Here is a 15,357-nt window from a genome sequence, read left to right as displayed (position 1 = left end):
GGGGTAGACCCTCCATAGTAGAGTGAGAGTACCTTTTCTCTTGGGCTCCACCACCAGGCTGGCCAGCATGTGGCATCCTCTCTCTTCCTCCTTTGACAAAGACTTCCTTGCTCTTTTGTGTCTATTCCCGTGATTGGTGCATACTGCCCGCTTATCATAAGCCGGTGGCATGCCCAGTCGGCCAATCCTCTCCCTAATACCTTTTAAAAGCAATTTTATTTTACTTCTATTTTTTTTTTTAGTAAAATAAAATGAAATTTAATAACTAAATATGAAATGATAGGAAGTTAATGATATAATCATGTGCAATGTGTGATAATGATTACAAAAATTATTATTTAGGTTTACAATTTTCACATCCCTTCCCTTTGATTTCCCTTGCAATCAAACAAAGCCTTCGAAAAATTACACTAGTAGAGAGGACTTGAGGATGCATTGCAACTCAATTGGGTCTTACTTCTTACTCGGCTCTCATGCTTACAAATGAATGCTACAATTTCTCATTAGAAGAAATATTATTTTTTCAAATTTGATATTAGAATAATTAAATGTGAGATGGTTCTCCAAGCAAACAGGATACAGGTGCACACCAATGAGGCGCAACAGAACAGTATCATATATTCGAAAACAATTTCATGTGGAGAGAAGAGAGGTAGATACAAATATGCTAGTATACCCTGCACCGATTGCTTATAGAACATTATGCCTACTGTCACATGGAGTGGAAAAAGAAATAAGAACAGTACAATCTAATGGAGGGGACCAAAAAAAGCCTTGCCATTCCCAGTACAAAGAATCAATCCCCACACCCATCTTTCAATGAAAACAAAACAATAGATTGAATATCAAAAAGCTAAGATCAGGGTAGAGGTGCAGAGTGCTTCAGTGATCCGATAGGCACTGATTCATCCTTCTTCCCTTGAGAAAGCTGGAGTACCAGTGTGCAGAGAACTTAGCGTATCTCTTCAAATCTGGGTCATCAAAGTCTACGTAATAGAGACCAAAGGAGGATTTGAGTTCATCATATAATTCGAACACATCCATGAAGGACCAAACAAAATACCCTCTAGTATCTGACCCATTTCTGTAATTTAAAATTAGAAGGGGAAAAAAAATTAACATAATCTATTATCAGAAACAGTCCCCTACTCTGAATATCATTTATCCCAGAAAAAAAATTATACCATACCTCATGGCCTGGAGCAGTCCTCCAATGAAAGCTTCCAAATATTCAACTCTGGATGTGTCATTCAATGAAGTATTGTGGTTGTCATTTGACCTGGAGATGTAATATGATCATGCCACATCTCATGAAGGCATATCAACAAACGCTTAGACTGCTCTTTTTTTTTTTTTTTGGAGGGGGGGGGGTGGGGGGGTGTTGAAGGTGCTGGAGCATAGCTGGTTGTGGCAAGGCATTAGGATTGTATCCCTCCTCACAAGGAGAGAAGAGAGTTTCTTTTTTTGTGTGTGGTGGCGGGGGGGGGCGGGGGGGTGGGGGGGGGAGTGTGTTTAGCACCCATAATCAGATTAATCGAAACAAAGAAACACAAAGAGCCATCTCCCTCTCATAAGCTCCTATTGTTGGCGTAGAGAGATACACTCTCTGTTACTTATAACACTAGGAGATAAACCAACTCACCCAAGGAACCAATTATTGGGTTGCCTGGCTCAAAAAGAGCCAACCTAGAGCATATGGATCAATATAACATTGAGGGAGGTAGCTCAATTGCCAAGGACCAATACCTCACAATTAAGAGGTCATGAGTTCAACTCTCCTTGAGGCTTATCAGCAAAAAAATATAATGGATCAATACGGTGGGAACCCCAAACACCGTTAGTATATAGCACCAGATGCAAGATAGCTACCCAGAAAGTATGATTTAAGACTCCGCATAACTAATATTAACCAAATTGTGGTGACCTTACAATCTTCATTAACAGGAACAAGTAAATGATATTGGCAAATAAATGAACTTTTCCTGCTACCTTAGGTGGGAAATAGAAAATATTTCTATATGAAGATTGAAAGTAAAGAAATAGGTACTGTTTTCATGAATGAAGACTGTTGGGTTGCCATAAACTTGTTTGAGATGCTCTAATGCATTTTGCAGACCAGCAGGATCAACAGGAAACTTCACAAGTTTTTAGCTTAGGTTAGTAAGAGATAGGCTCCAGATAAACTAAAACCACTTAATATAACTCTTTTTAAATATTTAGTAATATTTACCTGACCACTTGGTAAAGGACCCTGCTTAGCTGCAGCAAATGATAACATCAAGTAAGTCTCATAGATCCAATTGACATTAAAGAGTAATTCCAATGTGAGATTGATGAAATCAACATACATAACAACTTTGTAGCCATGTCTTCATAGAAATCTCTTTCAGTCATTTTGAGACTGTCCGGATCATCCTTGATATGCATTGATCTATAGTGGTTCAGTCCAAAGAAATCACATGAGCCTTTCACTAGTTTTGATTGGTGTGGGGTGAAACAAGGGAGCCTTGAGCCAACATTCTTTTTCATAGATTCAGGATAGTCTCCAAAAGCTAAAGGATTGAGAAACCTGCAATTAGACCAGTTTTAGTGAAAATATGACACTAGCTGATATCCGTCTATAGAAAATTAGAAACTTACCAACCATGAACAAAGTCATGGACCCTTTGCACTGCTTTCACATCCTCCGTTGAGTTTGTCAAAGGAAGCACCCCGTAGGTAAAGATATTGAGACCTACAACTCCATTTTGCTTGGCCTGCATCACCCATTTACATTAATTTAATTCCTTTACAGCAGAGGCCAACACTGAAACCAAATTGAAGATGTTAAGGGAAAACACCTGATACTTCTTCTTGTATAATCTTGCGGCTGAAGCATGAGCCGGCAAGATATTACGTGCGGCAATGTAAGGCTCTGTTGTCGAGTTGCCTCTTGTGCAATTGGGACCAAATGGGGAAGAACAACGGCCTGAAGGAAATCTACCTTTGCCATACCCTCCCAAAACACTCGCATTGGCCTCATTCACGGTAGTCCAATACGAAACTCGATCACCAAATTCTCTGAAGCATGCATCTGCATATGCTGTGAAATCTTTCCTACATCCACAAGATATATTATTGTCATCATTATTATAATGTAACGAACTGGTGTCACAAAGTGCACACCCAATGCTTTGCCAGGCAATATGTTCAATAGTAGTCAATTTTGGTTAAATTACACTTGCAGTACCTAATGTTTAGAGAAAATACGTCTGGGGTACCTCACATTTGATATATCATGTTTGGGGTACCTTTTTCATATTTCCATTTTTGCCAATGCCACCTCCTCCTCCAACAGAATGGATGTGGTCTTTTGCTGCTGCCTCCAAGAACAGAGCACCTCCAAGCCACCCTGCTATCTCTACTCCCCTTTGTGGGTGGGTGCTCCGGAACATTGGATGGAGAAGAGGAAAAAAACCAAACATAAAATCTATGGATAATATTGGAAAGATGAAAAAGAAAGTGTTAGTGTGTTTTTAATTCTTATATCTGTTTTGACGATTGGTCCTCTCCAACACCTTTTGATGGCGACCTGAATGGAAATTTTTCTCAGGTTTGTGGTGGTAGTAGAGGGATTGGGCCTACCTCATTTGGGGGTGGGGGGGCAAATCCCTCGCTGTACAATACGACCCGACTTGGAGGGCTATATATTTGTTCTATTGTCTTGTTATGTAAGTAAATGAGACAAGAAAATGTGAGATATGGCAATTTTGTGTTAAGGAGAGAGTTCTTGCTGTGAGTTTGGGTGTTCTTAAGAGATCTCCATTGTAATCTTCTATTCCATCATATAGTGAATCGCCTTCAGCTTCACTCATGGATGTAGCACATCATATTGGTGTGTGAACCACGTTAAATCTTTGTATCACTCTTCTTGAATCTGTTTGTTTTCTTCGCGTTTCTTTATGTTTGTTCGAACAAAAAGGTATCTCAAACATAACATTTATGAAACATGAGGTACCTCATGAAATGTGAGATACCTCAAACATAATAAATCAAACGTGAGGTACCCCAAGCATAGTTTCTCTAAACACTAAGTACCCTAATAAAAGTTTCCCTATATCTTAAGATGTCAAGCAAAATGTAGGATACAAATTGGAGATGTGAAAGTGAGAGATCTACACAATCTTTTGGCTAAGCCATCCTCCATACTCATCTTCAAGTGCCTGAGGGACATCATGATGGAATAGTGTAACATATGGTTGAATTCCTATTCCATCAATAAAATAGAAAAATGAATAAATAAATAAGCAATTTGCAGGTAAACGGAGTCATGAGAGGAAATATACACATTTTCTTACCATGGCTATGCAGTTCATTAATTAGGCTGTTATAGTAGTGTACTCCCTTTGGATTAACAGGTCCTCTTCCATCTGACATGTTGAGCAAGATGATAAAATGTTACAGTATCAACGACAGACTAATCTCAGTTTTTGGATTGTAACACTATGATAATGTGTTGACTATAGAGTTTCATACTCGGTATAACGCTAGACCATGAGATGGAAAATCGATAGGCTTCTAAGCCTGTATCCACCATGAGTTGGACATCTTCCTGAGAAACACAAAGGACAAAAGAACCTTGAATACACAACGCAGAAAAACTCACCAAGTCAACTCAATTTTGCAGTGTAGCAAAGTCTGTGTGCCCTTTCAAGTAGGAAACAATAGATAATTCAGGATTAAGAAGCTGAATACACCTTATATTGGTGATACCCGTCACAAGCTATCTCCCCATTGTTCTCACCGAATCTTCCTGAAATTATTGAACAGACAGACAGTATCAGTGTATTTGTGTAACTCCATTTATTTTATTGATCAGAAAACCCCCAAAAAAATTAGCATTCAGATCCACACAAAGTTTTACAACATGGGATTGGACGATCCAGTTCCATCGATGTCCTCTGGTACTGGTACTTAAGACCTTCGATTCACATGAATGATTTAGTAACAGGTAATTAGGAAAGGAAAACTGACCAGAGTGAGCAAAGGTATCCCAGATACTAGGAGTCCTTCCATCCTCGAATGCTGCTCCTTCAACCTGCAAGTTCGATTACACTTCCAATTTTAAGGAATGACTAGAAATGAAATTGGAAAAAGAAAACAAACTATGGAATCTAATAGTGAAGGAAACTTTCTTCTGAAGGATTCACAGATGAAGAAACCTGATAAGCGGAAGTTCCGGCGCCGAAAACAAGTGAGGTGGCCGTGGGAAGTCATCTCTGCAATAACCGCCGGTGCAATTCCGGCCGACACCGAAGCCGAACCAGTCTGAGCTACCACACATAGCAGCACTACCAACACAGTACAACACAACATCTTCGTCCACATCTCTCTCTCGATCTCTCATTCCTCTTCCTGCAATTATTGAAGTGACGAAGTCGTTCTCTCTCTCTCTCTCTCTCTCTCTCTCTCTCTCTCCGATTCCTCTTCCTGCGATTATTATAGTGACGAACAGACGAAGTCATTCTCTCACTAGTGGTGGTTATTCAACGTGAAATGGTTACTCTCTTTCACTCTCTCGCGCGCGTCGCTTGTTGGCTTTGTAAAGTGGGGTTCGTCCTTCACTCTTCTGTGATTTTGTCAACTCAACTCACTAACTCAGTGACGATTCGTCACTGAGTTATGGTGTGGTTCATACTTTATAGAGGCTGGAGCCAACGTTTCAAAATGGGCATCAAATCGGCCATGATTGGTTTGAATCCCTAGAATCAGTGAGTTTTCAGATTTAAGGATCGATTCTAAGGTTTTGGGACCAATTCTGATTTCGGCTGATTGTAAAGGCATCCTTCTTCACCCTCAATGGGTAAGAAATAGTATTATACATGTGATTAAAAATTTTGACACCATTATATTACAAAATTATAATTTTTTTTATTTGCTGTCTTCCTGATTACAAGGAGAATATCTCTTTCATTTTATTCAGAAAAAAAATATATATATATATATATATATTTCAAGAAAGAGAGAGGTCAAGAGGATTCTTTCTTTGAGCAAGGAGCATATGAGGCGTATTAATAAGAAATGACGAAATGATTTCATAGAGAGTTGAGAGGTCATTTATATGAAGAAGAAAGAGACATAGTAGATTGATAGTTTTTTTTTTTTTTTTTACCTTATAAGGCTTCGTTTGATTGCAATGGAAATTAAAGTTTTCAAGCCTATAAAAGAAACTTTTGTAATCATTACTTAATATGATTGTATAAACTATTCAAATTTCTTATCATATTTAGTAATGATAAGATGTAATTTTTATTTTATTTTTCGAACCCAAGAGATTTTATTTTTTTTGTGTAAAATAAAATTGGGTAAGAATTTCCTATCTCAGAGCATGACTCTTATCCCAATGTGGGAGCCAATGGGAGCACACATGAAAGTATGTAAATGATGAGAATTTTCACCTTTTATAGATGTGGACTGATCGTCTCACTCCCTATGTCTAGGCACAACTCCTATATTCTCAGTCCCAGAGTTCCTTCTTCTTTTGAAATTTAATAAAAAAAGAAAAATGAAACAAAGTTAATGATATAATTATGTAGTTTATTATTTGACTCATTATTCGTCCTCTTCTCTAAATTTAATTACGCGTCTAAGTTCCCAATTCCAATTGCCTTATTATTATATTGGATAACTATTTATAATAATACATGTGAATCATAATTCTGCACCCTCTCATAATATTTATTTTTTAATCATTATTCCTTTTATTTCAAGAAATTTAATTAAAAAATGGAAAAAGTTTTCCACGTTAGGAATGAGAGTGTGAGATGGCAAATCCTAACTTTAGTGTGTAACTGTGTGCTCAAACAAACACCTTGATTTCCGATTGGCTAAACTATTTCATTAGATGGTTAGCAAGAGTAAGTTTATCATCAACAGACAATTAAACATCTTCGTAATAAACTCTTCCATGCAGGTGAGAGATGAAAGTATATCTGGTTGAATCATGAATGGAGAATTGAAGCAAACCCCAAAATTAAATACTTAATGTGGAATAGCAATCCAAGTGCAGGTTGGAGAATTTCAATTTCAACCTGACACTATGTTGGGAAAAACAACTCATTTCCTACCTATGTGCAAGTTTATGGAGATATCAAAATATGCACAAAATAATACACTGAATAAATCAACCAAACATTAAAAGCGCACACCAATTTTAACGTGGAAAACCTTTCCAAAGTGAAAGGAAAAAACCACAAGACCTCATCCAAGTGAAAGCTTCCTACAACACAATCAAGACAATTGCCAAGAGAATGTACCTCATTTTATCAAAAAAAAAGAGTTTGACCCTAAATGGTTTGTTCTAATCAAAATTTTATTTTTGGAAACCTCATTTTGTTTTTTATTTTTTTTTCCTCAAAATGCCAGAACAGGAAAAATGGAGACCAGATCAAAGTGCATTTTGCACCCAAGTCTCAGGAGTATAACAATTCTTTGAGCATCCCCTGATCAAAAGTGTATAATATCAAATTGTGAGTTTTAGCATGAATTAATTCAAAATAAGAACAGTACAATCTAATGGAAGGGACCTTAAAAAGACCCTTGTCATCTTCTGTACAGAGAATCCATACTATAAAAAAGCTAAGAACAGGGTAAAAGATTGGAGAGTGCTTCAATGATCCCATAGGTACTGATTCTTCCTTCTTCCCTTGAGAAAGTTGTAGTACCAGTGTGCAGAGAACTTAGCATGTCTCTTCAAATCTGGATCATTAAAGTCTACATAATAGAGGCCAAAGGAGGTTTTGAGGCCATCAAATAATTCGAACACATCCATGAAGGACCAAACAAAATACCCTCTAGTATCCGACCCATTTCTGTAATTTAGAGAGAGAGAGAGAAAAAACAAATCTATTATCAGAAACAGTCCCCTACTCTGAATAGCATTTACCCAAAAAAAATATTATACCATACCTCATGGCCTGGAGCACTCCTCCAATGAAAGCTTCCAAGTATTCCACTCGGGATGTGTCACTCAATGAAGCATTGTTGTGTGTCATTTGACCTGGAGACATAATATAATCATTTTTTTTTTTTTTGGGTTGGGGGGGGGGGGGTTAGCCTCCAAAAAGGGCATACCCAGTGCACAAGGGTCACACCACTGCGAGGTTGGGAAGGGCAACATTATAGGTCACAATGGAGCAACCTTGCCATTATGCCAAGGTCAGCCCTCAAGAGTTTTAGCACTCACAATTCAGATTAATCAAATCAAGGAAACCCAAAGAACCATCTACCTTCTCATAAGCTCCTATTTGTGTGGCTTAGAGAGATACTAAAAGTCTGTCACTATAGCCCTAGGAGATAACCCATTATCGGTTGCCTGGCTCAACAAGAGCCAACCTAGATCATATGGATCAATATAGCATTGAGGGGTAGTTCAATTGCCAAGGACCAATACCTCACAATTAAGGGGTCATGAGTTCAACTCAAGGAAAAAAAAAGTAATGGATCAATCGGGTGGAACCCCAAACAGCCTCAGTGTATGGCACCAGATGCAAGATAGAACCCCAAAAGAGTGACTTAAGAATGTGCCTATAAGTAAAATGACCTTTCCCTGCTACCATAGGTGGGAGAGAATATATTTCTACATGTAGATTGAAAATAAAGAAATAGGTACCATTTTCATGAATGAACACAGGTGGGTTGCCATAAACTTGCTTGAGATGCTCTAACACACTTTGCAGACCAGCAGGATCAATAGGAAACTGAATTCATATGTAGCTCAGACTAGTAAGAGATAGGTTCCAAATAAACTAAAAGCACTTATATAATTACATAGTAAGATTACCTGACCACTTGGTAAAGGACCCTGCTTAGCTGCAGAAAATGATAACATCAAGTAAGTTGCATGGATCCAATAGACTTCAAAGAGTAATTCCAACGTGAGATTACTGAAATTAACATACATAACATCTTTGCAGCCATGTCTTCATGGTAATCTCTTTCAGTCCTTTTGAGACTGTCGGGATCATCCTTGATATACATTGTTCTATAGTGGTTCAGTCCAAAGAAATCACATGAGCCTTTCACTAGTTTTGATTGGTGTGGGGTGAAACTAGGGAGCCTTGAGCCAACATTCTTCTTCATAGATTCAGGATAGTCTCCAAAAACTAAAGGGTCGAGAAACCTGCAATTAGACGATTTTTTCAGAAAATCTGACACTACATAATATTTGTCTATAGGAAATTAGAAACTTACCAACCATGAAAGAAGTCATGGACCCTTTGGGCTGCTATCACATCCTCAGTTGAGTTTGTCCAAGGAACCATCCCGTAGGTTAAGATATTGAGACCTACAACTCCATTTTGCTTGGCCTGCATCACCCATTCCACATTAATTTAATTCCTTTATGGCAGAGGCCACTTCTGAAACCACATTGGAGATGTTAAGGAGGCACCTGGTACTTCTCCTTGTACAATCCGGCGGCTGATGCATGAGCCAGCAAGATATTATGTGTGGCAATGTATGGCTCTGTTGTCGAGTTGCCTCTTGTGCAATTGAGACCAAATGGGGAAGAACAACGGCCTGGAGGAAATACACCTGTGTCATACCCTCCCATAACAAACCCATTGGCCTCATTCATGGTAGTCCAAGATGAAACTCGATCACCAAATTCTTTGAAGCACACATCTGCATATGCTGTGAAATCTTCACTACATCCACAAAGATATATTATTGTCACCATCATTATGTAATGAATTGGTGTCACAAAGTGGACACCCACTGCTTTTCTAGGCAAGTGTTCCGTAGTAGTCAATGTTAAGGAAAATTATATCTGCGGTACCTAATGTTCAGAGAAACTACATCTGGGGTACCTCACGGTTTGATATATTATGTTTGGGGTATGTTTTTCATATTTCCTGCTTTGCCTATACCACCACCATCACCACCTCCTCCTCCTCCGACAGAATGGATGTGGTCTTTTGCTGCTGCCTCCAAGTAGTGGAGCACCTTTGGGCCTCCCTCCTATATCTACTGCCTTCTGCAGGTGGGTGCTACAGCACATCGGACAGAGAAGAGGAAAAAACCAAACATAATATCTATGGATGAAATTGAAAAGATGAAAAAGAAGGTATCCCAAACATAAAATTTATGAATCATTTGGTATCCCAAACATAATATTTATGAAATGTGAGATACCTCAAACATAATAAATCAAACGTGAGGTATTCCAAGCATAGTTTCTGTAAATGTTAGGTACCCCAGGTGTAATTCACTTATTCACAGTCAATGTTATATTGCATATCTTAGAGTAACATCGGCGAGTGACCTACATGCACTAGTTCAAAGTATCAAATACACTCATATGAGCATCATTTTAAGTAATTTCGACACATCGTACAGGAATTTTTTGCATTTCAACTCATAAAAGAGGCTCAATAGGTGTAACCAATGCACTGTAATCAGTCCTTGAAGTACTCATTAACAGTATTCCTATTTCTTAAGGTGTCAAGCAAAATGTAGGATATAAATTGAGAAGTAAGTGAGTTAGAAATCTACACAATCTTTCGGCTAAGCCATCCTCCATACTCATCTTCAAGTGCTTGAGGGATATCATAATGGAATAGAGTAACATATGGTTGAATTCCTGTTCCGTCAATAAAATAGAAGAAAAATAAGCAATTTGCAGGTAAAAATAGATTCAAACATGAGCATTTATCTTGTATTTCCTCTTATGAACACTACATTTTCTTACCATGGCTAAGCAGTTCATTAATTAGGCTATTATAGTATTGTACTCCCTTCGGATTAACCGGTCCTTTTCCATCTGAAATGTTGGCAAGATGATAAAAATGATACAGTAACAATGACAAATTAATCTCATTTTTTGGATTGTAACACTCTGATAATGAGTTTGTTTGTGTAAAGTATCATACTCGGTATAACCCTAGACCATGAGATGGAAAATCGATAGGCTTCTAAGCCGGTATCCACCATGAGTTGGACATCTTCCTGGGAGACACAAAGAACAAAAGAAACTTGAATACACAATTTAGGAGGATAGATAATGCAGGATTAAGAATCTGAATGGACCTTATATTTGTGATACCCATCACAGGCTATGTCCCCATTGATCTCACCATATCTTCCTGAAATCATTGAACATCTAATCATTCAGATGCACACAAAGTTTTACAACACCTGATCCATTTTGGGTTTGGACGATCCAATTCCATTGATGTCCAGTCTCTGGTACTGGTACTTAAAACCTTCGATTCACAGGAATGAATTGGTAACAGGTAATTAGGAAAAGGAAAACTGACCAGAGTGAGCTAAGGTATCCCAGATGCTAGGAGTCCTTCCATCCTCAAACGCTGCCCCTTCAACCTTCAAGATTTTATGATATATATTAGAATCACTATTGTCATTAATCTCTTCATCATTCAAATGTTCTGTTTGATCATTTTGATGGTTTACTAATGTAATGAAGGAGAGAAAAATTGAGGAGAAAATTTAAGGATCTATAGGATTGAGTCCGTATGAAATGAAATTGGAAAAAGAAAACAAAACTGGGAATTGCGATCCTTTTATAATACTAATAGTGAAGGAAACATTTTTCCCAAGGATATGCAAATGAAGAAGAAGAAGAAGATAAAGAGACCTGATAAGCGGAAGTTCCGGCGCCGAAAACAAAGTGTGGTGGCCGTGGGAAGTCATCTCTGCTATAATCGCCGGTGGCAATTTCGGCCGACACCGAAGCCGAACCAGTCTGAGCTACCACACATAACAGCACCACAAAAACGCTACGACACATCCCTCTCTCTCTCTCTCTCTCTCTCAACAGTCTCAGCCGGGCAGAGTGAGTTCAGTTCAGTTGCCTTGTCTGAATATTAAAAATGACGGAATCATCGTGCTGTCTCACTTGCGTTGGTTCGTTGATAGTCAACGTGAAGTGGTTTTGGTTCGTCTTCTCTGGTTTGATGACTGTCATAATAGATTATATAATGAAAAACAGGTTTCGTATGACTGGTGGTGCAGAATATATTATATAATATTATTTTATTTATTTATTATTATGATTCTTTTTTTTTAACTTTGAGTATTTTTTTTTTAAACGAAATCTACCGATAAAGCATATGTCTAGCCAATGGCATCAGATGAGCACAGTTTGTGAAGCCAAAGAGTGGTAAGCGATCAATCTGTTATACACATGATAAATAGGGCCTTCCAAGCAATGGAATCAACAACATGGTTCGTAACCCTTGAAAAGTAATGAAATGAAACAGATGCAAATGAATTAGATAAGATGTGTACAGCAGATAGAGCTACTACTGAGTCAAGTGGAGGTACTCAGCCTTGGTCATTGATGAAGTTGATAACCTCCAAATTATCACTTTCAAATTGGAGATTAGAGTAACCAAACTTTGAGTTTTCTTATTGAGAGTATAGTATACTTGAGGAGTGGGGTTTGTACACACTCCTTTTTACTTGGGGTTTGCTATGTATAATCATCACTGATTATTGCTATCATACCGAATTTGCCCTAAACATCTTTTGTATATGTAAGGGCATCCTTATGCACCCTCGATGTGGTAGAAATGGTATTATCATACATGTGACTAAAATTTTTGATATATTATATTACATATTGTCTTGTTTTATTTGATCCCTGTGTGTTTGCAACTTACAAGAAAAATATATTTCTTTCAGCTTCTTTAAAAAAATTATCCTAAAAGGAGTGAGGATTTCTTTGAACAAGCGAGATAGGAAGTGCACTAATAAGGAAAGGTGAAATGATTTTATGCATTGGAGAGCGAAGCAGTCATTTTATGTAAGGATACAGTGCCAATTTAGCCTCCATAGCAAATTGAGAGTACCTTTTCCCTTGGGCTTCGTTTGGTTGCAAGGAAAATTAAAGGGAAGGAAAGTAAAATAAAATATTAAAGCTCACTTGGTTCTTACCTAGGTCTTAGAAGTAATACTATTTTTCCAAAGTTGACATCAGAATAATGAAATGGGAGAGGATTCACCAAGCAAACGGGATAAGGGAGCAGACCAATGAGTCACGACAAAACATTAACATGCATTCGAAAGCAGTTTCATGAATGAAAATTTCTACTTGATCACGTACCATTGGCCAATGGGGGAGTATGCATAGGTAGAGGGCAAGGCCATCATTTTACAACACCCTATGAGGGGGGTGTAGGGAGAGCACAATTGTGTGGCGATCTTTCCCCTTTTATTTATATAAGTTTTTTTTGAATTTATTATTATTATTATTTTAATATTACAAAGAGAGGTGGAGAAACAATGAAAAATAACATACAAAATCTAAATCTTGTCCCAATTATGATTTTGAATGGAGCCAATTGTAAGAAAAAGATCCATATAGCTTACTCATAGGTAGGGGTGTCAAACGGTGAGGTTTTGGTTATTCAGTTCGGTTCTGATTCGGTATACATTTTCATGAGGTAAAACCAAAATCGCACCGGATAGGAATAAGGTGAAATCAGAATCATTTTCATCCAGTTTCGGTTTTAACGGTTTTTAATCGGTTTTTGTTATTTGGTTCACAACCAATTTACATGGAGTTAATAGTGTCATCTTAGAAAATGGTTTGCATCCTACAACTAGTGTAAATCATACATATAATAAATTTCCTAAAGAGTTAAGATTATATACATTTATTTTGCCAAGGACAATATACTTTCTATGTAAAAGACTACACATATTATAACTAATTAACTATGATCTTAGAAATTAGAAAATCAATAAGTGTGATTGTGTGAAAGTGAAGCTCCCTTCTCGGTTAGTACTTTGTTTTTTTTTTTTTTCTCCTTTTTTCGTAGAGACCCATCGAATTTCAAAATACTTTAAGTCTCTAATACTAAGTGTCGGTTAACCATCGATTTTCTGATTCGATTAAATTCCAAACCAGAATTATGACCTATAAAACCAAAACCAGACCAATTTACTATAGTGCAATTCGATTCGATTATAACCGATTAGTTTCAATTCCGATAAACGATTTCGGTTATATGTTGACACCCTTACCCTAGTTATCAATTCGGCCGAGTAATTCGTGAATTATTTGGCCGAATAATTCGTGAATTATTTGGCCGAACCAAATTTTTTCGAATTTAATCAAGAATTCTGACTGAATCTGAATTAAAAATAAAATTCGGTAAAATTCGTGATTTTTTCAAAAGTGAATATAAAACGCAAATAATTCGGACTGAACCGGATTAAACCGAATTATTCGGTCCACTTAAACAGTATTTAAAAAAAATAAAAAAAAAATAAAAAAAAAAACCCAATAAGCTTTTTTGACCGCTTTTTTGACCGAATCCTTAAATTAATCAATCGAATTATTCCGAATAATTCTCCGCCCGAATAATTCCCGAATCCGAATTTGCTAACTATGACCCTTACTCATAGGTAAGATTTTCTCTACGAGCTGTCATCTCCTTTCTTACCAAACAAAGACGGCCAATTTGACTGAGATTGAGACTGGGAAGCTTTATTGTTTCTACTCCTCGCAGTCACGTTGCGCGTATATAGGGGTGTCAATTCTTAAGCCGAACCAGTAAAACCGTTCGGACCGAACCGATAACAACACGGACCGAACCGAACCAAAGCCTTATTGGGTCGGTTCGATTTGGAGTATTGCAACCCCAAAACCAAATCGAACCGCACCAGAAACCGGATGAACCCGAAACCAAACCGAAACTGGCTCAAAACTCAGACCGAAACCGAAACCAAACCGGTAAGAAACTGAAACACTCCAAAATTCATTAAAAAATCAAAATTTGCATAGTTTTGTAAACATTTGTATGGAAATTCGAATCCAAACTGGACCAAAAATCAAAACCAACGCAATTACAAATCGATTTAAGAAACCGAAGACAAACCGAAACCAAACCGTACCGAAACCGAAACCAAAACCAAACCGAAACCGGAATTTCCTTATTGGTTCGATTTCGGTTTAAACTTTTCCACACTGAAACCAACTCAAACCGGACCAAAACCGAGCCAAACCGACCGATTGACACCCCTACGTGTATAGAATACCATAGATTCATTTTACCAAAAAATTAGTATAGATTCATTTTGGTCCAGTGTTGGTCGGTTGCCCTATTTGACTCATTATTCGTCCTCTTCTGTAAAGTTAATTAGTCCGGACGAACTCGCAAAGGGCTGTCGTGTGCCCAATTTCCTAACCACTTCCTCATTATTTTCATGACACCAAAGGGGGCAGCACACGTATACCGCCAAAGTGCCGCAAGGTAGAGGGCCGCAATAATGTGGGCACAGGACGGGGCATCACACAGGAGGAGGAGGGGGAGGGGGAGGGGAAGTATAGAGAGAGAGAGACAGAGCCAA

At 37.8% G+C, this 15,357-nt stretch overlaps 2 protein-coding genes and 1 pseudogene across 2 annotated transcripts in view; all 3 read right to left on the bottom strand.

The window, feature by feature from the left end:
- Positions 1-5,227, bottom strand: part of LOC122091754 (beta-glucosidase 11-like) — a 10,877-nt gene extending 5,650 nt beyond the window's left edge. Inside the window, exon 1 of the mRNA XM_042661881.1 lies at positions 5,202-5,227. The gene's annotated coding sequence lies outside the window, so the exon portion shown is untranslated. The remainder of the gene's footprint in view (positions 1-5,201) is intronic.
- LOC122091756 lies at positions 594-11,942 on the bottom strand (annotated as a pseudogene).
- On the bottom strand, positions 7,483-10,617 carry LOC122091757 (beta-glucosidase 11-like). Its single transcript, XM_042661882.1, has 9 exons — positions 10,534-10,617; positions 9,849-10,015; positions 9,431-9,686; positions 9,232-9,347; positions 8,940-9,160; positions 8,822-8,850; positions 8,651-8,738; positions 7,948-8,038; positions 7,483-7,850 (listed from the first exon to the last, which is right to left on the bottom strand). The coding sequence occupies exons 3-9, from the start codon at positions 9,614-9,616 to the stop codon at positions 7,649-7,651; spliced, it is 933 nt and encodes a 310-aa protein (XP_042517816.1). The 5' UTR covers positions 9,617-9,686; positions 9,849-10,015; positions 10,534-10,617; the 3' UTR covers positions 7,483-7,648.
- Positions 11,943-15,357: the final 3,415 nt, after the last annotated feature.

This window comes from Macadamia integrifolia, chromosome 10 (assembly GCF_013358625.1).
Source record: "Macadamia integrifolia cultivar HAES 741 chromosome 10, SCU_Mint_v3, whole genome shotgun sequence".
Taxonomy (NCBI): Eukaryota; Viridiplantae; Streptophyta; class Magnoliopsida; order Proteales; family Proteaceae; genus Macadamia; species Macadamia integrifolia.
This window is presented reverse-complemented; position numbering and strand designations above follow the sequence as displayed.

Bases quoted from the DNA above. Each gene is read 5' to 3' on its own strand.
- LOC122091757 (XM_042661882.1), bottom strand. From the start codon at position 9,616: ATGAATGAGGCCAATGGGTTTGTTATGGGAGGGTATGACACAGGTGTA. The intron at 9,161-9,231 runs GTAAGTTTCTAA...GTCTAATTGCAG, and splicing joins CATGACTTCTTTCATGGTTG to GTTTCTCGACCCTTTAGTTT. The intron at 8,039-8,650 runs GTACCTATTTCT...TTATGTCTCCAG, and splicing joins TGTGTTCATTCATGAAAATG to GTCAAATGACACACAACAAT.